General features: G+C 44.3%; 2 protein-coding genes across 5 annotated transcripts in view; one reads left to right on the top strand and one right to left on the bottom strand.

Annotated features, from left to right (window-relative positions):
• The window catches only part of LOC126418908 (dehydrogenase/reductase SDR family member 11-like), a 290,829-nt gene that overhangs the window by 86,778 nt on the left and 177,869 nt on the right, over positions 1-26,182 (bottom strand). For 2 of the 4 annotated variants that reach the window (XM_050085926.1, XM_050085925.1), the window contains one exon: positions 12,568-12,648. The exons of the other annotated variants lie outside the window; for them this stretch is intronic. In XM_050085926.1, coding sequence (XP_049941883.1) covers positions 12,568-12,648 — 81 coding nt within the window. The remainder of the gene's footprint in view (positions 1-12,567; positions 12,649-26,182) is intronic. 4 annotated transcript variants of the gene reach the window in all.
• The window catches only part of LOC126418909 (dehydrogenase/reductase SDR family member 11-like), a 54,511-nt gene continuing 48,546 nt past the window's right edge, over positions 20,218-26,182 (top strand). Inside the window, exon 1 of the mRNA XM_050085931.1 lies at positions 20,218-20,373. Coding sequence (XP_049941888.1) covers positions 20,242-20,373 — 132 coding nt within the window. The 5' untranslated portion in view covers positions 20,218-20,241. The remainder of the gene's footprint in view (positions 20,374-26,182) is intronic.

A 26,182-nucleotide genomic window follows, 5' to 3' on the forward strand; every position in this document is an offset into this window, starting at 1 on the left:
GAGCACGTTGGGTGGCACGGGATACATGCGGACGTGCATTGTCCTGTTGGAACAGCAAGTTCCCTTGCCGGTCTAGGAATGGTAGAACGATGGGTTCGATGACGGTTTGGATGTACCGTGCACTATTCAGTGTCCCCTCGACGATCACCAGTGGTGTACGACCAGTGTAGGAGATCGCTCCCCACACCATGATGCCGGGTGTTGGCCCTGTGTGCCTCGGTCGTATGCAGTCCTGATTGTGGCGCTCACCTGCACGGCGCCAAACACGCATACGACCATCATCGGCACCAAGGCAGAAGCGACTCTCATCGCTGAAGACGACACGTCTCCATTCGTCCCTCCATTCACGCCTGTCGCGACACCACTGGAGGCGGGCTTCACGATGTTGGGGCGTGAGCGGAAGACGGCCTAACGGTGTGCGGGACCGTAGCCCAGCTTCATGGAGACGGTTGCGAATGGTCCTCGCCGATACCCCAGGAGCAACAGTGTCCCTAATTTGCTGGGAAGTGGCGGTGCGGTCCCCTACGGTACTGCGTAGGATCCTACGGTCTTGGCGTGCATCCGTGCGTCGCTGCGGTCCGGTCCCAGGTCGACGGGCACGTGCACCTTCTGCCGACCACTGGCGACAACATCGATGTACTGTGGAGACCTCACGCCCCACGTGTTGAGCAATTCGGCGGTACGTCCACCCGGCCTCCCGCATACCCACTATACGCCCTCGCTCAAAGTCCGTCAACTGCACATACGGTTCACGTCCACGCTGTCGTGGCATGCTACCAGTGTTAAAGACTGCGATGGAGCTCCGTATGCCACGGCAAACTGGCTGACACTGACGGCGGCGGTGCACAAATGCTGCGCAGCTAGCGCCATTCGACGGCCAACACCGCGGTTCCTGGTGTGTCCGCTGTGCCGTGCGTGTGATCATTGCTTGTACAGCCCTCTCGCAGTGTCCGGAGCAAGTATGGTGGGTCCGACACACCGGTGTCAATGTGTTCTTTTTTCCATTTCCAGGAGTGTAGGTCTAGACTTACAGGTGTGCTGACAGTTTAAGAGTGGGTGTGATGATATCAGAATGGGAACTATTAAATTATATACCATTACCGGTCAGAGTAACGCGGAACGTTTGAGCACCAGCGTGTGATCGTAAAAGATTAGGGTAACAGTCAACGGTACAGGCACTTGGTACAGTCGGCTGTTTCCTGCAGGAATACACACAGGATTGTGCAGTACCGTTACAGCCAGGGAGCACGGCGGTTAGTGATTTCAGCCATCAAATGGGCTATCTTACAGCTATAAGTGTGCGTTCAAGTTGTTAAATCGGAGCATAAACACACTCATGTTCAGAAGAAACACAACAACTTGAACGACTAAAGATAGGGCCCTCATATTCACAGGAGATGTTCATTAGTATGTTCTGCAGAAATAATTAGTGTTTGAACCATGACGTCCCGCAGGTTCAGGTCGACATAGATATACCGGCGAAACGCCACGTACCGGTAAAATGTGTCTGCGGCTCTAGTTGTCGCTTTAAACCGAAGGTGATGAACCAGTGTGACTTGAACAGATGTTCACGATCATTTGCAGACGCATGCTCGAACCATGGCATCAAATCAGTTAAAGAGGGCACATTACTGGCGTGAGAGAATGTGATGCATCCAACAACAGGTGGAAGCATAAGCGGCCAAATACACTACTAGCTAGGGCATAATCACCAACAACTTACACCAACAAGCGAAAGACGTCGGCAAGCCCCTGTTTATCAGCAACGTTGACTTGATATACCAGCTGCTGTTAAAGCCCACCAACAGGCTACAGCAGGGAAACGGACGAGCTCGCTCACTGACGCTCAAACAGAATCGCCAACATCACCCTACATTATGCAACTGATACATGACCTATCGGACACAAAACGATGATGAACCTAACTGTTACAGGTTTGCTGACGCTGACCAAGAGATCAACACCGGCACCCAGCGGCAGCCGCCAAGTAACAGCACCAAACAACGTCAAAGGTATCGACATGCATGATACACACTACTAACAAAACCTGCCCTTACGTGACCTGTCGCAGGGAGCAAGACATCCGCTATTGTTCTTACTAACCGACCTAACTATCGCAGAGGTTCTTTTCCCTTGGCTCTTACCTTTGCACTTTTTCTTCTCTGCCCTTCAAACCGCTACCCTGCCGTCGACTTTCGACCCAATCTATCTCCAGATGAGCGCGTATGAATGGTTAACCTTAACTACACGTACGTAAACATCGCAGTACCCACATCCTGAGACACCCCACTTTAGTGAAAACTAACCCTTATGCAGAGATGGCAGTAGACCTTTTCAGTTGGCCATCATACCGATGTGGGCGTGGAAAGGCTCCACCTCCTGAAAAAAAAAATCCATCCTCGATAGTGCTACTAGTCTGGGAGGAGGTGTTTCGGCAGTGCAACGAGTCTGTGAAGAATGGTTCGAGGGAGATCGTGGAACATGACGAGATGGATCATGTCGCACCACCCAGACCACCATCCGAGAAGGCCGTCACCTCGTGACATTGCGGGACAGACCTGCGTCCTCCTCGGCTCTGGCGCAACAGTGGAACAGTCAGGGGTGACAGTCCGTCGCCGCTTTTTCCATCATAAGTCAAGTGCAGGTCGTCCACTTCGCCTATCTTTGACGAGTATGCAGAAATGTGCTAGACGGCAATGGTGAATGGAATGACGTCACTGGGGACAGGAACGGCATCGGATAGTGTTTTCGAACGAATTCAGGCTCTGCTTGTTTGAAAATGAATTTCACATTTTGGTTCGCCTCTGACAAGGGGAGCGGCATCGCAGTGACTGCATTCGCACAAGACATACAGCGCCAACTCAAGGCCTTTTCGTGTGGGGTGCTGTTGGGTACAACCACAAACCTCACAGTTATTGCGTGTCCAGGCACTGTGAGCAGGGTGACAGTCGTGAATGACATCCTGCGACCCGTAGCCATGCCTTTCCTGCACAGCGCTCCAGATACCAAGTAAAGCTGTGAGGACGGGGCGTGAGTCGTGCTTGGGTAGCTCAGATGGAAGAGCACTTGCCCGCGAAAGGCAAAGGTCCCGAGTTCGAGTCTCGGTCCGGCACACAGTTTTAATCTGCCAGGAAATTACATATCAGCACACACTCCGCAGCAGAGTGAAAATCTCATTCTGGAAAGACTATGCACTACCGAATGTTGTTGTACGAACACATGCCTTCTAGGTATCACAGGATGTCAGCCTTTGCGCTGGCTTGCCAGATCACCAGATTTGTCACCAATCTAAAATGTATGGGATATGGTAAGATGACGGTCAACGCTGCGACACATGGCTAATAATCACAGATGAACTTTGGAACCAAGTGTATCTACATCTACATCTACATCCATACTCCGCAAGCCACCTGACGGTGTGTGGCGGAGGGTACCCTGAGTACCTCTATCGGTTCTCCCTTCTATTTCAGTCTCGTATTGTTCGTGGAAAGAAGAATTGTCTGTATGCTTCTGTGTGGGCTCTAATCTCTCTGATTTTATCCTCATGGTCTCTTCGCGAGATATACGTAGGAGGGAGCAATATACTGCTGGACTCTTCGGTGAAGGTATGTTCTCGAAACTTTAACAAAAGCCCGTACCGAGCTACTGAGCGTCTCTCCTGTAGATTCTTCCACTGGAGTTTATCTATCATCTCCGTAACGCTTTCGCGATTACTAAATGATCCTGTAACGAAGCGCGCTGCTCTCCGTTGGATCTTCTCTATCTCTTCTATCAACCCTATCTGGTATGGATCCCACACCGCTGAGCAGTATTCAAGCAGTGGGTGAACGAGTGTACTGTAACCTACTTCCTTTGTTTTCGGATTGCATTTCCTTAGGATTCTTCCAATGAATCTGTCTGGCATCTGCTTTACCGACGATCAACTTTATATGATCATTCCATTTTAAATCACGCCTAATGCGTACTCCCAGATAATTTATGGAATTAACTGCTTCCAGTTGCTGACCTGCTAATTTGTAGCTAAATGATAAGGGATCTATCTTTCTATGTATTCGCAGCACATTACACTTGTCTACATTGAGATTCAATTGCCATTCCCTGCACCATGCGTCAATTCGCTGCAGATCCTCCTGCATTTCAGTACAATTTTCCATTGTTACAACCTCTCGATACACCACAGCATCATCCGTAAAAAGCCTCAGTGAACTTCCGATGTCATCCACCAGGTCATTTATGTATATTGTGAACAGCAGCGGTCCCATGACACTCCCCTGTGGCACACCTGAAATCACACTTACTTCGGAAGACTTCTCTCCATTGAGAATGACATGCTGCGTTCTGTTATCTAGGAACTCTTCAATCCAATCACACAATTGGTCTGATAGTCCATATGCTCTTACTTTGTTCATTAAACGACTGTGGGGAACTGTATCGAACGCATTGCGGAAGTCAAGAAACACAGCATCTACCTGTGAACCCGTGTCTATGGCCCTCTGAGTCTGGTGGACGAATAGCGCGAGCTGGGTTTCACACGACCGTCTTTTTCGAAACCCATGCTGATTCCTACAGAGTAGATTTCTAGTCTGAAGCACGTATGAAGCATACATGGCTGTACCACAGGATGCCGTTCTCGCTAATGCCATAACGCTTGGAACAAGTTATCAGGGCCCATGGCGGACCGTGTGCCTACAAGGCAACAGGACCTGAGGTTACAGAAATACTAATCATTTCTGCAGAACATATTAATGTACTGTCCTGTCATGTCCTGTGACTATGAATCTCCTATCTCTTGTCGTTCAATGTGTTCGTTTTTTCTGAACATGAGTGTAGCTGTTCGGTCTTACACATTGCTGAAATCAGTGGGTGTCGGTGCTGATTGCGTTTTCCAATCTTTGCTAAATGCCAGAAAATCACAGGTCTGCCAAGTAAGTTGTTTCTGTAAGGCACCCCATGCAACAGGAAAAGCATTCACTGGACAGCGTACAAATGGTACAAATGATTAGGAAGTTTATCCTTGCATTAAGGGTATCACGGAGCCGAGTCATTTCCACACGAATGGCGGTGTAATAAAAGGTGGGCAGGATTACCGAATGGGGTAGATTAATTCCAAAGTTGTGATTTGAGCAGAGACATTGGTTAAGACTTGCACGAACAGCTGACACTGGGACTAAGTTTATGTCACTGACCTACGCGAAAAGTGATGTATCTATAACCAAATCTGCATAGGTACTCCGCAAGCCCCTGTACCGTGCGTGGTGGAGGGTATCCTGTACCACTAATAGCCGTTTCCTTCCCTGCTCCTCTCGCGAATAGAACGAGGGAAAAAACGACTATCTATATGCCTCCGTATGAGCCCCAATTTCTCGCATCTTATCTTCGTGGTCCTTACACCCAGTGTATGTTGGCTGCGGTAGGATTGTTCTGCAGTCAGCTCCAAATGCCAGTTCCTCGAAAAGAATGTCGCTGTCCTTTCAGGGATTCCCATTTCAGTTCCCAAAGCATCTCCATAACACTTGCGTATTGTTCGAATCTACCGGTAGCAAATCTAGCCGCACGAGTTTGAACTGCTTCGATGTCTGCCTTTAATCCGACTTGGTACGGATCCCAAGTACTAGAGTAGTACTCAAGAAAAGGTTTCACCAGCGTCCTATATGCGGTCTCCTTTACAGTTAAACCATTCTTCCCTAAAATTCTCTCAATAAACCGAAGTCGACCACTCGCCTCCCCTACCACAGATCTCACATGCTTGTTCCATTTCATATCACTTTGTAACGTTACGCCCAGATATTTAAACGAGTTGACCGTGTCTAGCAGGACACTAGTAATGGTTCAAATGGCTCTGAGCACTATGAGACTCAACTGCTGTGGTCATAAGTCCCCTAAAACTTAGAACTACTTAAACCTAACTAACCTAAGGACATCACACACATCCATGCCCGAGGCAGGATTCGAACCTGCGACCGTAGCGGTCGTGCGGTTCCAGACTGTAGCGCCTTTAACCGCTCGGCCACTCCGGCCGGCTACACTAGTAATACTGTATCCGAACATTACAGGTCTGTTCTTCCTACTCATCCGGATTAACTTACAATTTTCCGCATTCAGAGTTAGCTGTTATTCATCACATCAACTAGAAATTTCGTCTAAATCTTCTTGTATCTTCCTACAGTCACTTAACTTCGACACCTTACTGTACACCACAGCATCATCAGCAAACAACCACAGATTGCTGCCCAACCTGTCCGCCAAATCATTTATGTATATAGAGACTAATAGCGGTCCTGTCACACTTCTCTGGGGCACCCCTGTCGATACCCTTGTCTCACAAGCAACTGAGTGGTATGGTTACTGTAGAGGTCTAGCATTGCCACTATTTCTCGCCACTATTTAGTGCAATAACAGTAATGCCACAACTGTTGCAAAAGCCCATGGAAGCTAGCAGATGCAAAGTCGGCCAAACCACCGTTACATCAGATACAGTAACGCAGTGGTCGATGTCCACATAGCAGGTGGAGCCGGAGCCAGCAACTCAATAACGTCGACCCAGAAGAAGGATGGGAGCACCGCAGGGCAGTTTGCTACACCTCCGAACTACGGACTTCTTTTAGTGTTGGTGACTGAAGTGGTGCTTTGTCAAAACAAGTGGACGTCAAACCTGTGCAAATACACATCATCCTTAGCCAAAAACATCTCTGTCTCGCAGCATTCTCTACTAGGGCTGGTCTTTTCTGGGTCATTGGGAACACGCAGGTTGGCTAGGAAATAGAGTTCCTTCAGTGGAAAGCTGCTGAACATCCATTCAAGATCTTAGACATATAAATGCAAACTTCATTACAATAAAAGCTTTCATGCCTTGGTACTCAAAAGAAATACATTGATAAAAGTTCAGCTCGACTTACCAGCTATTCCTTAAAATTCAGTATACATGGGATCAAGCCCAAGCAGAAACAACATTAAAACCGAGTGATACAATCAAACGGAAACTGTTAGTCTACTGTTATGCTGTAAAGAGAACAATTTTTTCGACTCCTTTTACATCAAACAGTATAAGACATAGCAACACTAAAACAAATCTCGATGGGTCCTTTCGCGTAATATGAAGTTATTAAACTAATGTCTGAAGTATTCGCCAGGAATTCTTCTGTCGTTAACAACAGCTACCAATAGGTCACCGTATAAGGCCAACTTTAACCACTTCTTAGTAGGAGATTACAAGAGATAGCAGAATCACTTGTGTTCCAGTCTAAGAATAATGTGCTATCGTCGACAAACGACTCCTTTCATTGGCAGTTGACCGCAGTATCACTAAGATGAGCAAAGCAGAAAAATACCCTCGTAAGTGTTAGCACGAAAATTCGTGTACCGCCACACAAGGAAATCCAGCTCAGTTAAACGTTAGAGGACCAGAGCCAGAGTATGTAACATGACGGTAGTTGGCGTGAGGTCGGTCGCTTGACGGCGCGTTTCGGGGCGGGCCCGCCCTTTGCCGACGCGCCGTAAGGCACGGAGGCTCGCACTGGGGCGTATCGCTTCCAGTCGGGCGTGCCGCGGCAGTCCTCACACGGGGAAGTGATGTGTCTCTTATAGCCTCTCCTTCCCAAGTCGCTCTTTCCGCCTTCCCATGGTGCCAGATGTTTAGCTCGGCATTCTGCCTTGCGACAAAAGGCAGAGCTGCGACTCAACCCGATGCGAAAGCGAAGGGTGCGTGGCACAGGGAGAGCTGTGTCGAGGGACCGAACACCAGTCCCTCTCTGTTCGCAGGGCACAGACCATCAGGTGCTCTGCATGCCGGAGACCTCGTTTGTCGGCGTGGGATCGCGGCGCGACTCGACAACGGTGCTTCGCCGCGCCCCTGGGTAACCGGGGCGTGTTCTGCCAAACCCAGGAGGTGGTGACATCGCCTGGGCTATGTTAGATGGGTCCAGACCGCTGAACGACTGGGTGACCGACCTACCACCTGAGTAGGAGTGGGTCCTTGGCCGAGAGGTGGAAGCTCGAGCTAGGAAGCGGCGAAGGGCGAGAGGTGCATCCGCCACTCCGGAGTGCGGGTTGCACTTGCCGAGGAGCGTCGCGTGAAATCGACGATGACGGAGCCACAGATGGGGACCAGTGCGCTGGCAATGTATAATGTAGTGAATTTGAATAAAGACTTTTTTTTAAAAAAAAAAAAACCTGCTGCAGGCCGCTTGCAATTCTACAGCAATTCCCTGGTAGCACGGAAAACTAGTGTGCAGATTATTAACAGCCTTCTGTGACAAACAGGGAACTGATATTAGTTACCTCATATAATACACACTTTCCATACCTGCGCCCTATTAGCAGTTGCAGCGTGCACAATCGACAAAACATAGCAAGGCAAAAACGGTTCTTTCACGAATGTCACACTTGGTGACGAGTTATGTCAGCCTCCCCCCCCCCCCTCCCCCCCAGAACAGTTTCTTCCAGAGTTCAACCGCAGGAGTACAAGCAGCTAAGTGAACAGAGCGTGTGGTGAGATTAACATTGGCAATTAAAGCCTTGAAATGTCTACTGGGACATAAATTTAAACCTTAAAACCTGGCACTGTATAACAAGTGTAATGGGCCTCAACGACAACACGGAGTCCACAGTTACAGCTCACAGTAGGAGCAGACGTCCAATTTCGCTCCGTACGCCTCACACCTCACAGCACGTCCACTTGCTGCTTCTCATCAAATCAAGGTGTCTAACCCAGCCAGTGGTGCTTGCCCACTCCCGTCGCCCTCACCTGTCTCCCGTGACTGTGTCCCCCCCCCTCCCCCTCCCCTCACACACGCACACACACACACACACACACACACACACACACACATACACACACACTGCCGGCGCTAGAGTCTCCCTCGCCATTTCGAAGCCCTGTCGCCAACCTCCAGTTCTGTCCACCCACCGCCTTTCGTCCAGCTTGCTGCGTAAAACCCATTTCCTCACCACGGAGCATGCTCCCTCCAGCGACCCACCAACGGTATCCATGGAGTCGACTGGGCCCGCGGCTAAATCGATCGGAATGCATCAACGACAATCCACGGCCTCAGTTCAACGCTGTCAATGTAGAGGTCATCCACGCTACATACAGAACCAGACCCGGATTTACGATATTTCCGAACCGGGCAAAAAAATTGGCGCCCCCCCCCCCCCTCTCCCGATCCCCTCGAGCTTCTGAGACAATATACCAGAAATTAAAAAAGAAAAAACTATTTTTGAAAAATATGTTCATTTTGTAGCGCACATTTTTCTGAAGAGTTTGATGCATAAAACATATACGTTCGACGAAATGTAAGACATGTTATTTGGTCTTAAGAGTGCCAAAGTTCAGCGCAATGCCTCATCACACAGCATTCTTCTACTGCACGCCACTGTATTCCGCTCTATGGAGATCAAACGCGTAAATTTTGTAATGGAAGCCATCAAACCTCTATTCAGGACTGTGCAAATTAAAATGTTATGTGGTCGCTCTCCTGCTCCCAGTCGGCCGGTTTGACATCCTACCCTCCTTAAAAAAAGTAGCAGTTTTTACAAGGTGGAATTTTTTGTAGAGAATGAGAACTCTTCAGAAAATTTGCAATCTTTGTTGCCTATTAGCTAATAACTTTCTCTTTTGTGTGACTTGAAATTAAATACGGGAAACATAAAACCAGTAAAGGCAAGAGACAAGCAAGACACTCCACATTTCTTCAATCCATAGGTAGCAACATTCTTTTCTCTCCAGTCTTTCTACAGATTTACATCGAAAATCTATTACTTCATCAAAGTTCGTCAAACGGTTTTACTACATGAAAAATCAACATGTCGTTGTCTAATACTGAAAAAGCTGTTAATACGAATAGTACCAAAGACTGGTGTGGTTTCTCGATTTGATTACGTCTATTTTCTCACTGTCTGTTAAAAAAACGAAATAGGCCTTTCTAATATTGCAGCAGTTGTAACACAGGCCAAATAAGCGAGACTGTTTTAGGACAAATGATCTTTCTTGTCTACCTTATTTATATAAATAACACCATAATATTATTCACGAAGACCAATATCAAATGTCTGTTAGACCAACTACTAGCAAAAAGTTTTATGTTAGGAAATAGTTTCACATTTCATTCACACGCTCCAGTTTCTCAAGCGTGAGATTGAAAAGTAGTAGAGCGAAATTTTTATATACATTTGGAATCGACATATCCTTCCATATAATTTGTGTGCTGTCCCCCTTTCTTCTCCTTTCTCATTCTAACAAACAATCTTGCCATCATTAATTCTGTAACTATTCCTGCCATTGTCCAAATTTATTCTCCAGTTAACTGCACTAACCCTGACATAATCATCGGTTTAGTTATCACGCATTAATTCTCCGGTTAGACGTTAATTAATCTTACATTCCGCGCTATTTCGAGAATTGAACTTAAGCGGCTGCTAACCGGAGACTGTGCAACTGGCCCTTAGTAGTGTAGCGATATGGCAAAAATTTTCTGTCATTATTTCATTTCCTTGGATATGCCGAAAAGATAATATGTAACCTTTCTTACCTGTTATTCCTGTTAACGTTCATCTCCTCTCTAGTAGTCTAAATTTATGGATTTCGTTAATAATTATAACAACGCTTATCTTACGCACACCCAGTCAACTACATAAACAAACAGCGATTGTCGTTCACCCTTTCTGGTTTATTCAGCTCGGCTCGTGTAGCCCCGTCTCCTTTTGTCTGCGGTAAAGTTAGTTCTAGACGCAACGGGGATTCCCCAGGCAGAGACTTCACGTACATTCTGCACGCATTCAAAAATCAACTTATGCTTCGTTCAGAGATCAACTTATAATGTGTTCAAAAACCAACAGGAATGTGTTTCAAAATCATATGATCAATCGATACACCAACATGCGCTGGATGGTAGGCACATGGGATATTACAATAAAAAATTGGAAATTCCTTGTTTTTGGTGTGTGTTTATTAGAGACACTGTAGCCAATAGCCCTAAAACATGTCAGAGTGCAATTGTCGGCCTTCAGACAGAAAGAGAACGTGGTTCACAATAATTGGTATCTTACAAGAAGAAGGGTAATGTTGTGTAATACTTTGACAAGTTTCCTCCAGAAATAGTGTGATATACTACTTCTACAATGACATCAGCGATTAGAAATTTCTGGACAGAGTTATTTTAAAACGTGGGACCTATGATATTTCATAAACTATACAATAAAATATAACTACATTTTAATCTCTAAAAGTCAGAGGTGTTGTTTGCTTGCTTGAAGTTTCTGAACTCTGCTTGAATTAGCATGTCTGTTAGCATATACTAACAGTGTGGATATCGTAAACACACTGTAATGCGCTACCTGTCAGGTCATACCTCTATTATAACTGCTGTCGTAAACCCCATGCTACATTTATTTAATCACGTGCACGAAATTGCCTTACTCATCTTATTTGTGTACCGTTCCGTATCGAATATTAGGTTGAGAAACAACTTCTCCTACAGTCAGATAGGTGGTTTGAAATTTATAGACAGAATTATTTTAAAACTTGTAACTTGTGAATTCTATGACATTATTTCCTCCTTGTTGAGGGAGACAGAGTCATACAACATCAAATTGACTTCTAAGATATTGGTGAGGAAAACGTCGGGTTAAGACTGAACATCAGTTACAAAAAAAGCTCCCAAATGATGCGAGATGTGGAGTAGCGTTAAGTTTTGAGATAAAAGTGATTGTTAAAGAAACCTTAAAGATAGTGAAAACACAGTACATATTTAGAAGATTCACGTCCTATGCATTGACTATAACATGTCTGACGGTTCATTGCACAATACTGCTCCTGCACCTCCGCTACATTAGTTAAGGCCTGCAGTTCCGCTTGCGTATAAGACAGATGAATCACCAAATTCATCCATTTACATGACAATTATTTCAAGATATAGTTCAGAATTAAGTACATAAAATTAGAGATCAGGACCCAGATCTTGTGGAGGAGGAGGAGGAGATTAGTGTTTAACGTCCCGTCGACAACGAGGTCATTAGAGACGGAGCGCAAGCTCAGTTGAGGGAAGGATGGGGAAGGAAATCGGCCGTGCCCTCTCAAAGGAGCCATCCCGGCATTTGCCTGAAACGATTTAGGGAAATCACGGAAAACCTAAATCAGGATGGCCGGAGACGGGATTGAACCGTCGTCCTCCCGAATGCCCAGATCTTGTGGATTTAGATGATGAAGAGGTAACTGTTCGATTGCGCTTACGAAAACGTAATGGGTATAGTACACTGGTAACGTTGTATGTCTGTGAAGAAAAAGAAAGAAATGAAAAATGTGTTTGCTCCTCACAGTCGACAAATGGTATCATCACAACGATATTCAATACAATAAATACTATCACCATTTTCTGTGAATCTCTCATTCGTCATTCTGATGAGTGAAGAAGACGAAGTTGAATTACTTACTGAATGTGAGAGAAAAAGTAAATGTCGTTGATGGCTCTTTGCGTCGTTTCGGGTATCATAAGTGTAAACCATTTTGTCAACCAGTTTTCGCTCACAGCGATTCCATTCCAATAATTACACATTATGATAACTCGTACTTACTACCCTGAAGGAGTCCGCTCTCTGTAGTTGAGTGGACCGGCACGGTAGCTCAGCGTGTTCTGTCAGAGGGGTAGCAACCATCTGTAATAAAAAAAAACCGAGTGCATGGATCAATGATGAAATTGTGTCAGAAGACGTCCGCCCCGAGCAAACACAACGGACGACAACGAAGAAATAGAGATAAACAAAACAAAAAAGTGGTCATCGCGACAGAATGTCAATCCCAAGGGCTCGGGATCGATTCCCGGCTGGGTCAGAGATTTTCTCCGCTCAGGGAATGGGTGTTGTCCTAATCATCATCGTTTCATCCCCATCGAATCTCAAGTCGCCGAAGTGGCGTCAAATCGAAGGACTTGCACCCGGCGAACGGTATACCCGACGGGAGGCCCTAGCCACACGACTTTTACATTACCTTGTGGGAGTCGTCTCTCAATGTAGTAAGGCTGAAGGTGGAACGTACATGAAGTTGACCGAAAATGTGAACTTTCAATTTATTTTTTTATTTAGTAGTAGTTCCCATAGACAATAAGTTCCCAAGGATTCAACGCATCCGAAGTGTCTGAAAAATAATTAAATGTGTGAAGCGACCTTCGTGCCACGCCTAGTTTTTGAAGCAGCACGTCAATATTACCTCGGTGAAGAACAATCCCGTGGATTACTTTCAAGCAAACTTGCTTGGAATACATCTAGAACACTGCCATATGTACTGTTTGGTTTCGTGCCCTGAAGCGCCAAAGGAACTGATAGAGGCATGCGTATTCAAAAACAGAGATATGTGTACAGGCAGAATACGGCGCTGCGGTCGGCAACGCCTATATCTGGCGCAGTTGTCAGATCGGTTACTGCTGCTACAGTGGTAGGTTATCAAGATTTAAGTGAGTTTGAACGTCGTGTTACAGTCGACGCACGAGCCATGGAACAAACCCGCTCCGAGGTAGCGTTGAAGTGGGGATTTTCCCGTACGACCACGTCACTAGTGTATCGTAAGTATCAGGAATCCGGTAAAACATCAAATCTCCCCGATATCGCTGTGGCCGGAAAAAGGTCCGGCAAGAACGGGAGAAAGGACGACTGAAGAGAATAGTTCAGTGTGACGGAAGTGCAACACCCCGCAAATTGCGACACATTTCAATGCTGGGTCATCAGCAAGTGTCAGCGTGCGAACCATTCAGCGAAACATAATCGATATGGGCTTTCGGAGCCGAAGGCCCGCTCTTGTCCACATTGATGACTGCACGAGACAAAGCTTTACGCCTCGCCTGTCCTCGTCAACATCGACATTGGACTATTGATGGCTGGAAACACGTTGCCTGGTCGGACGAGTGTCGTTTTAGATTGTATCGAGCGGATGGACTTGTACAGGCATGGAGACAACCTTATGAATTGATAGAATGGGGCCCATGGTACGTCTAGGTACTTCTGTGACAGGCGACACGTACATAAACATCCTGTCTGATCACCTGCATCCATTCATGTCCATTGTGCATTCCGACCGACTTGGGTACTTCCAGCAGGATAACGCGACATTCCACAAGTCCAGAATTGCTGTAGAGTGGCTCCAAGAACAGTCTTCTGCGTTTAAACACTTCCGCCGGCCACCAAACTCTCCAGACATGAACTTTATTGAGCACATCTGGGATCCCTTGCAACGTGCTGTTCAGAAGAGATCATCCGCTCGTACTCCTACGGATTTATGGACAGCCTTGCAGGATTCATGGTGTCACTTCCCTCCAGCACTACTTCAGACACTATTCGAGTCCATGCCACGTCGAGCAACTGCACTTCTGCGTGCTCGCGGGCGTCCTACACGATATTAGGCAGGTGTTCCAGTTTCTTTGGCTCTTCAGTGTAAAGCATCTATGACTCTGTTACGTATTTTAGAAACAATAACAAACCAGCTGTTTTGTTATGAAGAAGCAGTTATTGCTTTGCCACCTTTTCATCTGCTACAGTTGTCAGAATTGCAACATATGATGCAGTTCTTATATTTAATGATGAGAACGCAGGGAGGATGAAGGTATTGCAGAGAATAGGCTTCAAGACAGGAAATTTCACACAAGACGTCTCTGCAGCTGTAAAGTCAGTTGAAGACCTGGTAAAGAAAAGAAGGCAGAAAAAAAGAAACCAGAAGAAAAGCCTTGAAGTGAAAGAGGACCCTGAGAATAAATCTGGGGCGTCTGAAGAGGTGACATAAGAAAAAACGTTGTGTCTGAAGCTTACATTACAATGAGAGATTATGTACCTTTTTCTCTGACTCTATGAAGGCTAGATTTATGAAATATTGCGCGCTTGTTTCTACAAACCTAATAATTGTTGAAACTTCCTGGCAGATTAAAACTGTGTGCCCGACCGAGACTCGAACTCGGGACCTTTGCCTTTCGCGGGCAAGTGCTCTACCATCTGAGCTACCGAAGCACGACTCACGCCCGGTACTCACAGCTTTACTTCTGCCAGTATCTCGTCTCCTAATAATTGTTGTCTCAAGGGTAAATTTTGAACTTCTGAGTGCATGCTGATATATGAGGCGAAGTGCTTGAAATTTTACATGAGTTTTATATTATGCTCACAGTATTCTAATTTAAAAAATCGTTAAGACTCCTGCATCACGGGATTAGCCGAGCGGTCTCAGGCGCTGCAGTCATGGACTGTGCGGCTGGTCCCGGCGGAGGTTCGAGTCCTCCCTCGGGCATGGGTGTGTGTGTGTTTGTCCTTAGGATAATTTAGGTTAAGTAGTGTGTAAGCTTAGGGACTGATGACCTTAGCAGTTAAGTCCCATAAGATTTCACATACATCTGAACATTAAAACTCTCCCAGGAAATATGTTCAAAACCCCTCACGAGAGAGGCTTACTATATACAAAGAGATTGAACAGAAAAAATTTTGTGGAAATCTCTTGAATACTTTTTGATAAGACTGTACATGTATAATTTTTTGAAAATCAGACTTTTAAATTCCATGTGGAAGTTAAATATGTAAAATCCAATGACAGTAATAGTAAATGTGTTAATTTCATGTAAAGCATGGAACAAAATTTCCCTTCGGTATCTCTAAAATTGTGGATTTGGTGCACCCTTAAAATAGTGCGTATTTTTCATGAACGTCCCCCTTAACGATGAAACAGTGAATGTTGCCGATAGTGCCTTAAAGAATAATTGTACGCATTCCTTGTATCAGGAAAATAATAGCCAAATTGTGGGTCGTGTACATAGTCCAGGAATTGTTATGCTGATGAGGGAGTTTGCGTATTTTACGCCAAGTGACGCAATCGCGGTGCAGAATGTTGGTTAGGGAATGAGAGCTGAACTTATATAATTTGTTGATAATGATGTTTCTTAAAGATTATGCGCAATTTTCTGTGGTGGATGCAGCCGTGGTCTAGGTCTGTCAGGACGGCAGCTCAGGATATTCGGTCAGAGGGTTATCTGCCCTCTGTGACAAAAAACTGAGGAATGGATCAACGATGAACAATGGGACGTTAAATCTCTTTTTGAACTGCAAATTCCTTAACCTTTAACATAAAGGGAGGGGAAGGACTTGACCCATACAGTGACCATTTCATTTCAACATATTTATTTGCATCATAGATAAATCATTAACAGAATTACAATCATAAATCATAATTTCTTTAAGAAACGCTATTCAGGCAAACTGCTTGTTATATAAAACCAGAAATGAATTAATCTCTTTAAAAACATTTGAAAACCCGCCACCCAGGCCAATTTTACAAACTGATTGTTATATGAAACCACAAGCGAATTAATCTCTTTACAAACATTTAAAAAAAACACCACTCGTGCCAAGTAAATCATTTAAAATAAACATTACATCAAATAACTAGGAAATCAATTATTATTTCCACATAGATTGAAAACCGCCCCTCCCGGGCGAGATATTACCAAACAACTTTACAAGGTTATAGACAGTTTCATCAATAAGAACCCAGTTATTTCACCATCAAAATAGACATACGCCACTAAGGCTGAATTGCACCGCAATTTTAGAAAGCGGTTTCAATTAAGACACGTTCTTCTAGAAATACCTCAAAATTCTTAAGACAAATATTTAAAGCATTTAACCAGGGCAACCTTGCAGAGCCACCGCAAGTTTTAGAAAACTGCAGCTTGTACAATAACTGAGGCCCGAGATTGTGAGGCCGCGAACGGTGGAGGCGACTGAGTACTTATCTTCGAATTAAGTTGTGCACTCCGTTTGTACTTCCACCCCGTTCAGAACACCGAAATCGGAACCAAACGGCACACGCGAGCTCAGGCGAAGTCCACCATCCGTACGCCCGCTAGTAATTTAAAGGGGGAGGTTCTGCACTTCGGTGGCCCACTGCTTCCGATCTCTGAAACATTAATCAGAAGTGACAGCAGGGAACCAGACAACCCTTCCTTCACCTTAATACTCAAACTTATACAGAAAACAACAATAAAACTGATTTCATTCCTTTAAGCAGAACCACGTATACGAATGATGCAAACGGAACTGGCTCATTAAAACACAAGCATGACGTGGAGCACCTTATGTGAGCCTGTAAGGTACCACACGGCAATCTTTGGACACGGAATATGGATCGTTCGGTAAGACTGCGTACACCTATCAATGTTTTAGACACTTGCCAGCTGAAGTAAGAACAATATTATTAAGGAGCGAAGCACACTCTGAATAAGAGGCATGAAATATCGCATCACAGTCCTTGCAACGCTTTGTTGCCTCAAGAGCAATCATGATTATATTTCACTAATCGTTGGTAGGACTTGAATTACTTAACTTGATGCCAGCTGCTGGATCGATGTGGCGAAGACACCAGACGTTGCTTACAAGGGAACCTCCCCATCGCACCCCCCTCAGATTTAGTTATAAGTTGGCACAGTGGATAGGCCTTGAAAAACTGAACACAGATCAATAGAGAAAACAGGAAGAAGCTGTGTGGAACTGTGAAAAAAATTAGTAAAATATGCAAACTGAGTAGACTATGTGCAAGATAAGCAACATCAAGGAGTGTGTGAGCTCAGGAGCGCCGTGGTCCCGTGGTAAGCGTGAGTAGCCGCGGAACGAGAGGTCCTTGGTTCAAGTCTTCCCTTGACTGAAAATTTTACTTTCTTTATTTTCGCAAAGTTATGATCTGTCCGTTCGTTCATTGACGTCTCTGTTCACTGCTATAAGTTTAGTGTCTGTGTTTTGCGACCGCACCGCAAAACCGTGCGATTAGTAGACGAAAGGACGTGCCTCTCCAATGGGAACCGAAAACATTTGATTGCAAGGTTAACCGATTCCTCCAGGGGAAAACACGTCTGATATATTGTATACGACACTGGTGACGGCATGTGCGTCACATGACAGGAATATGTTGTCGACCCACCTAACTTGTACACTTGGCGAATGGGTAAAAAGATTCTTCCACCTTGCCCGATTTAGGTTTTCTTGTGGATGTGATAATCACTCCCAAAAAAGTGATGAAAACATAAGAGTTTGTCACATAAACTGAAAATAAAAAATTAAACTTTTCACACGAGGGAAGACTTGAAACTAGGACCTCTCGTTCCGTAGCTGCTCTCGTTAACCACGGTACCACGGCGCTCCTTGACTCCCAGCGTCCTTGATGTTGCCTATCTTCGCATGGACTACTCAGTTTGTATACTTTACTGATTTTTTTCATAGTTCCACACAACTTCTTCGTGTTTTCTCGATTGGTCTGTGTTCAGTTTTTCAAGGCCTATCCACTGTGCCAACTTATAACTAAATCTGAGGGGGATGCGATGGGGAGGTTCCCTTGTTAGTACGATAGTAACAGCGTGTTCCTACACGGAAGCAAGCACATGTATAGCTTCACGAGGTTGCCAAGAAGCCACAGCGCCGGCCGCTGTTACTGACCCCAGTGCGATCAAGCGCTAACTGTCGCCCGTACTTAGGCACACCGTGCTCGCTGTCGTCTCTCCAACATCTCGCTAATACGCACAATTCTGCGTCGTGCCCAACGTTGTTGTCCCTTTCCACTCCGCACTGCCCCACTAGCCGGCCCAGGCTCCAAAGACAAACTTCTGCCAGGGGGAATCGATAGTGCCTAAGCCAAAGGTATCCCTGACGCCAGTCCCGCCACGGCTCAAACATGAACGCGTGTCATGGGATGTCCGCCCCAAGCAAATGTAACGAACAATTAGGAACAAAATGAAATTTAAAAAAAGGGGGTAGCCTGTTCGATTGCAAATCAGAACGTCCTCGGCCCGGGTTCCGAACCTGCCATCGCTTAAAATTTGAATAATAATCAGCACTGGCGGCCGAAGACGTCCGGCATATGAAGTCAGCGTCTTTCTGCCAACGGCCTTGTCAAAGGGAGCGGAAGAGCGGACAGAGGTTCAGGGCACACTCTTGTCATTGGGGTGGGAAACTACCCTTAAACAAGGGGGGAATGAGCAATGGTTAACGGCATGAGGATGCAGAAGGCATTGGATACCTGTGCATTAGAAACACATACTGTGTATCCACAGGACATGTGGCCTGTAACAGGAATTCGTGCGGGGCCGCATCATACCAGTCAGAAGACTGATGACTCAAAAAAAAAAAAAACAAAAAAAAACTTTTTTATAAACAGCCGACCAGTTGCAATGGATAAAGAATTCTTTACCTAGGTTTCGACAAATATAAATTTGTCTTCTTCAGAAGGTGGCAATTTTACATTAGTAAGGACTAATGTCGATTGTGAGCTCTGCAAGATCCATGTACTAATTTATATTTACGTGACAAACCCTAATTTTAGGGCTATATTTCATTTTTGACAAATGAATCTGTGCCGACATTTGTATAAACGGCGGTGGTACATTAGTCCTTACTAATGTAAAATTGACACCTTCTGAAGAAGACAAATTTATATTTGTCGAAACCTAGGTAAAGGATTCTTTATCCATTGCAACTGGTCGGCTGTTTATAATTTTATTACGTGGAACCGTTGCTGTTGTGCAGCTATGTTTAAAATATTAAAAACTCTTTTCTCAGAATCTATCAAGGCTAGGGCAACGGCCCTGCAGCAGTGGATACACCGGTTCCCTTCAGATCACCGAAGTTAAGATCTGGTGGGGATGGCCGGCACTTGGATGGGTGACCATCCGAGCCGCCATGAGCTGTTGCCATTTTTCGGGGTGCTCTCCGCCTACTGATGTCAACTAAGGAGCTACTCGACCGAACAGCAGCGGCTCCGGTCAAAGAAAAGCATCATAACGACCGGGAGAGCGGTGTGCTGACCACACACCCCTCCTATCCGCATCCTCAGCTGAGGATGACACGGTGGTCGGATGGTCCCGTAGGGCCACTTGTGGCCTGAAGACGGATTGGTATCAAGGCTGGATTGACGAAATTTTGTACACCTATTTCTGTATACTGCATCCCTCTCTGCGTGATTCTTGGTTTCGCGGAGAGACGGAAGTATCAAGTAACGTGTTCCAGAACCGACGTCTCGGCTGACTCAGCGTTTTCAACGGCGGGTGTTGTCAGATAACCAATTGACCAGTGTCACGCCGCAGGTCCGGCAGTGCACAGCCCGGGATTATCTCTCTTGCGACCGCCGGACGTCAGAGAGAGCGACAAGAAAAAAGAAAAAGCAGATCGCGGACGGAGTATTAAAGTCCGGCTGCGCCAGAACCCCGCCGTAGTCAGAGCCAGCCAGCGTGGTCCGAGATGGCGCTGTACAAGGGACGTGTTGCGCTGGTGACCGGCGCCGGGGCAGGCATAGGCGCCGCCATCACGCAGGCGCTGCTCCGGCACGGCGTCAACGTCGTGGGCGTGGCCAGGAGGCGCGCCAGGGTGCAGGTACGTTCAAAATGGTCCAAATGGCTCTGAGCACTATGGGACTTAAACATCTGAGGTCATCAGTCCCCTAGAACTTAAGCTACTTAAACCTAACTAACCTAAGGACATCACACACATCCATGCCCGAGGCAGGATTCGAACCTGCGACCGTAGCTGTCGCGCTGTTCCGGACTGAAGCGCCTAGAACCGCTAGACCACCGCGGCCGGCGCAGGTACGTCTGCTGCCGTGTCCCCAGAGCCAGGTAGGCCCAGGCGTATACCCCAAGGGCACCAACAGAAAATGCGGCGCCTCTTTTCTCGGCAAACTTGACCACACAAAAAGAGGAAGAATTTTATACAGTCTGGGTCCTGTTCAGGATCTACAGACCACTACACTGCACCTTTGCTGCTGGGCTTACCAGCGAATATTTTTTTGATAACGAAATCTGATTTTGTACACTCAGTTCGTCATTTCTCAATTTTGTGGTTCCGTACATGAACTGATAGAAACGCAAACTTATAGTAGTGGTTCAGATCCTTTGTGAGTGCATTCAGTTATTAGTTAGCACACCCACGCCTATACAGAACCTGCACTAACATTAGCGCTCAACTAAACTTAAAAAGAAAAGAAATGTTTCCTTTGAATACTTTTATTTTTAAAACGACGAAGGATAAGTGATGCTTAGTTTTTGCTAGGTTTTGTAGGCGTAATAACGACGAACTAATGAGTGAGAGACAACTGGTGTTGCTAATGCCTAACAACCTTTTCTTTTTATGGAATGATGCAGCAATTCCCACTGCATCGTGCCTTCTAACAACTCCTTCACAGGAAAGAAACCTAACTACGCCCATTTCGGGTAGATACTTCTTACGATGAATACTTGGACTCCGTCACTCCCCTCTCTAGCGACACTTGCTGCACCACAACCTGAACCCCCACTTCAAATCGAACAGGTTAAAATGCGTAAATTACTTTATTTCTGATCAAAAATGGTTCAAATGGCGCTGAGCACTATGGGACTTAACATATGAGGTCATCAGTCCCGTAGAACTTAGAACTATTTAAACGTAACTAACCTAAGAACATCACACACATCCATGCCCGCGGCAGGATTCGAACCTGCGACCGTAGGAGTCACGCGGTTCCGAACTGAAACGCCTAGAACCGCTCGGCCACAGCGGCCGGCTACATACTTTGTCCAATTGTGATAAAATTGTTTAGCTGTCATTACGTCGGTAGTCCAATCAAAAACATAGCAGAATATAGGGAACATCATCCAGATACAGGAAAACCAAGGGTTAACATCGTCGTGACAACACAATGTCCACAGTGACCGCCTACGACATGTTAACCCTTGGTTTTCTTGTATCAGGGTGATGTTCCTTATATTGTGCTTTATTTTTCATTGGACTACCGACCTCTTGAAGGTTAAACACCTTCACCACAATTGGACAAAGACTGTTGGGTCATCTACCGCTTACAGTTTGATACAAATAAATCTGTACCCCTGTGGATGCAAGTAGTTGGATTAAAAATTAGGATTTAGCATACCGATGAAGAGGTCTTATCCATCGTCGTTCAGTTCTACATCTTGTCCTCACTTCTGAATTGGCAGACTTCAGACTGCCTGACCAATGCCACTAATAACAATAATAATAAGAACAGTAATAATAATACTGAATAAGTCCAGCAGCAATACACCTACATAGTTAGCATTGTGTAGTACTTTCAGTTCATTTGTTTTATTTGTTGGGAAGTGAATAATGAACCAATTTCTACTACAGTGCGGGAACTACCTACTGATCGGAGAAGGCATTTTCATGGGATATCTAAGCATATGTGACACATGTGTCTCATTTTACTGTCGTACATGCAAAGTAAGAAGTACGCAGTATGTGTGTAGACAAAGTGAAGAATTTGTTGGTCATATATTTATTTCACAAGCTGTCACCTCAACCACACTGTGTCATGCGTTAATGCTAGTTTTTGAACAAAAATTAAAGGAACCACGTAACACTGGGAAACAGCAGAAGCACATATTCTATAACAGAGTGGTAAACACAAGAGATATTTCTTTCAATCCCAATGAACTTAACCTCTCAGATAAAGGCTTCAAGCAAAATATTGCCCCAAGATTAATTAATAAGAACATAAAAGACCTAATAGCAGCTACAAAACTGGCATGTGACACTGCCAAACTTAAGTCTAATGAGAAAAATGCGTTGGCATTTAAAGCCAACAACCTCATCACTAAACACATGCTTTCAATAAATAATATAATTAATAATGAACAAAAAATTCTTAAAGATATCAATGATAAACTTACTGCTAACAAAGCTCTCATGGTAAAGGCTGATAAAGGAAATTCAATTGTTGTTCTGTATGAATCAGAATACATTGAAAAAACTCTAAAATTTTTTCAGTCCAATAACTTCACAGACCCCACAGCAAAATTTCAAACTCAAGTTCGTAAATTACTTAACAATTTTGAATTCCTCTTAAATAAATATGAAATTCGGGACTGCATTACCATGAATCCAACTGCACCGAAACTTCGGTCACAGCCTAAGATCCACAAAGAAAATTCCCCCATATGCCCTGTTGTGAACTCAAGAAACAGCCCAGCATACTACGTAAGCAGAAAATTGAAGGATCTCCTTACCACCTACTACATATTTGAACATAGATATACAGTTAAAAACACAGTGGACCTTGTAGGACATATCAAAGACATCCACATAGCACCAACAGCTAGATTTGCCTCTCTAGATATTGTAAACCAATACACTAACATCCCAGTAGATGAAACAATTAACATAATAAAAAGTAACCTCTTAAAACACAGAATATCAATCTACCAGAAATATATGAGTTAATTGAGATCCTTACACTCGTCTTGTCTAATAATTACTTCACCTTCAATAATAAAGTTTATAAACAAAATGATGGCCTTGCATTGGGTAGCAGTCTTGCTGGATTATTAGCTGATATTTACATTAACCATCTTGAGCAAAAGTTCTTCTCATCCAATAACCAAATGAACAGTAAAATAATTTACTACGAGAGATACATAGATGACACTCTATTACTTTTTGATGGTAACAGCAGCGAAATTGATACCTTAGCTGAAGATCTGAGCAAATTACACAACAACATCAAATTCACAGTGGAGCATAAAATAAATAATAGCATCAATTTTCTGGATCTCAAAATATCAAACATAAATAACAAACACCATTTTGATATCTTTTGAAAACCAACAACCACAGATGTTACCATCAATAACACATCCTGCCACCCGGACCAACATAAGATGGCAAATTTCCAGTCAATGCTACATCGTATGCATAAAGTCCCCTCACCCCCACCGAACAGCACAATGAAATCAACATAATCAAATCAATTGCTCAAAATAATGGCTATGATGCTTCAATCATAGACACACTCTCTCAAAAAACAAAAGAAAAAATTGCTAACAATAAGTCTTTGCAACAAACAACAGCCACAATAACTGTGAAAGACAAAAAATCAGTAAAATATGTAGCCCTACCATATATAGGCCCACTTTCATACAAAATTTCCAACCTATTCAAGAAGAAGAATGTCAAAATCAGTTTCTCTACCAATAACAAACTCCAACAATGAGTCATACACTCACTCCCACACAATAACATACCCCATAAAAGATCTGGAATTTATAAACTTAAGTGTAACAACTGTCCTAAATTCTACATTGGCCAAACAGGTAGAGCTTTTGAAACAAGATTCAAGGAACACCTTGATGCCCTACGTCTGAAAAACCTAAGCAAATCTGCTTTTGCCACCCATCTTGCAGAAAACAATCATACAGTTGATAATATAGAAAACAACTTGCAGATATTACACCTCAAAGACAAGGGTTTCACATTGAATCTCTTAAGGAGGTTGAGATTCATACACATAATAACAGGTTCCCTGATCTCATTCTGAATGAACAGACAGAGTCAGTTAACACCCCCTTCCTAAATAACTTTGAAGAAGCTTTCACCTTTTTAAAATAACTTAAGCCTAATATTCAATTAAAAACATTCAGTACACAGGCCCCCAAAACTGCTTATATGTCACTGAAACATTGCTTAATGAAAACATGTGCATTGCTTATCATGTCATATATTAGAATTTATCTCTTAAAATTGTAACAACTAATTAGTAACACACAGTATTTCTGTACTACATATAATGTTTGTAATCTTATTTGTATGTAATTTTATTTATTCCGTTTTAGATTAATCTCATAAAATAGCAAAGAGATATTTTACTGTACCCACATCGACTATACAGCTACTGTAAGTTAACATTGTTATGACTGGAAGCTCTTTGCAAATATTGTTCTCGTTTGTAATATGAAGCTGGGCCACGTTTTGTAAACGTTATTCGTGTGTGCTGCGTGTGTAATTAAGATGATGAGGTTGAAAGTGACGTCCATTGACTGGAATAGCACTCACATAGTGCATATTGAAAAGTGTATTAAGCTTGCGCTCGAAAACATAAACGCACGAATATTTCGTCAGGCAGAACTACATAGTACAAGAACCTGCACGTTTACTTAGTTTAAAACAGAAAACTATCTCAAGAGAAATTATATTTTGTAAAAGAAGTAAATCTTTTGTAAAAATACCATTACCGATATGACAACAAATATTTCTTTTCTTTCCCGGTGCAGCAAACGAATAACAAAAACAAAACTAGGTCCAACTTAGAATGCTTGTAACTGCCATCTGAAGATGGATTTGTAAAGAAAAATCCGAAACCCGTCATGGTCTGAAGATAATAAACCTTTTAAACCATACATGTGGCTGGTAGCTGTTTTTTATAAATTATAAAAAAAATTATTGTTGCAGTATAATACTTTTACGAAATATTAATGATATTTTACAAATAATTTAGTTTCGTGAACAAATCAGGCCCTTTTGTTTTTACCACTCATAAAACTCGTATCACCTCCTTTCGGGAGTAATTACCCCCAAGCTGGGAAACACTGCCTTGTTGAACCACTTTGTTATCCGTCCATCCGTCTGTCTGTCACACTGATAAGCTCCTATTTTGTCAGTAACGAGTAGAGATACCGAATTCGAATTCATATCAAATATTAAGGTCCGCAGTCCCTTGGCGGCGTAAATAATTTAAGTTTCTAAGTACACTACTGGCCATTAAAATTGCTACACCAAGAAGACATGCAGATGATAAACGGGTATTCATTGGAGAAATATATTGCACTAGAACTGACATGCGATTACATTTTCACGCAATTTGGGTGCATAGATCGTGAGAAATCAGTACCCAGAACAACCACCTCTCGCCGTAATAACGACCTTGATACGCCTAGGCATTGAGTCAAACAGAGCTTGGATGGCGTGTACAGGTACAGCTGTCCATGCAGCTTCAACACGATACCACAGTTCATCAAGAGTAGTGACTGGCGTATCGTGATGAGCCAGTTGGTCGGTCACCATTGACCAGACGTTTTCAGTTGGTGAGAGATCTGGAGAGTGTGCTGGCCAGGGTAGCAGTCGAACATTTGCTGTATCCAGAAAGGCCCGTACATGACCTGCAACATGCGGTCGTGCATTATCCTGCTGAAACGTAGGGTTTCGTAGGGATCGAATGAAGGGTAGAGCCACGGATCGTGACACATCTGAAATGTAACGTCCACTGTTCAAAGTGCCGTCAATACGAACTTGTAACCAGTGGCTCCCCATACCATCACGCCAGGTGATACGCCAGTATGGCGATGACGAATACACGCTTCCAATGTGCGCTCACCGCGATGTCGCCAAACACGGATGCGAC

The sequence above is a fragment of the Schistocerca serialis genome, chromosome 9, assembly GCF_023864345.2.
Source record: "Schistocerca serialis cubense isolate TAMUIC-IGC-003099 chromosome 9, iqSchSeri2.2, whole genome shotgun sequence".
NCBI classification, from domain to species: Eukaryota; Metazoa; Arthropoda; class Insecta; order Orthoptera; family Acrididae; genus Schistocerca; species Schistocerca serialis.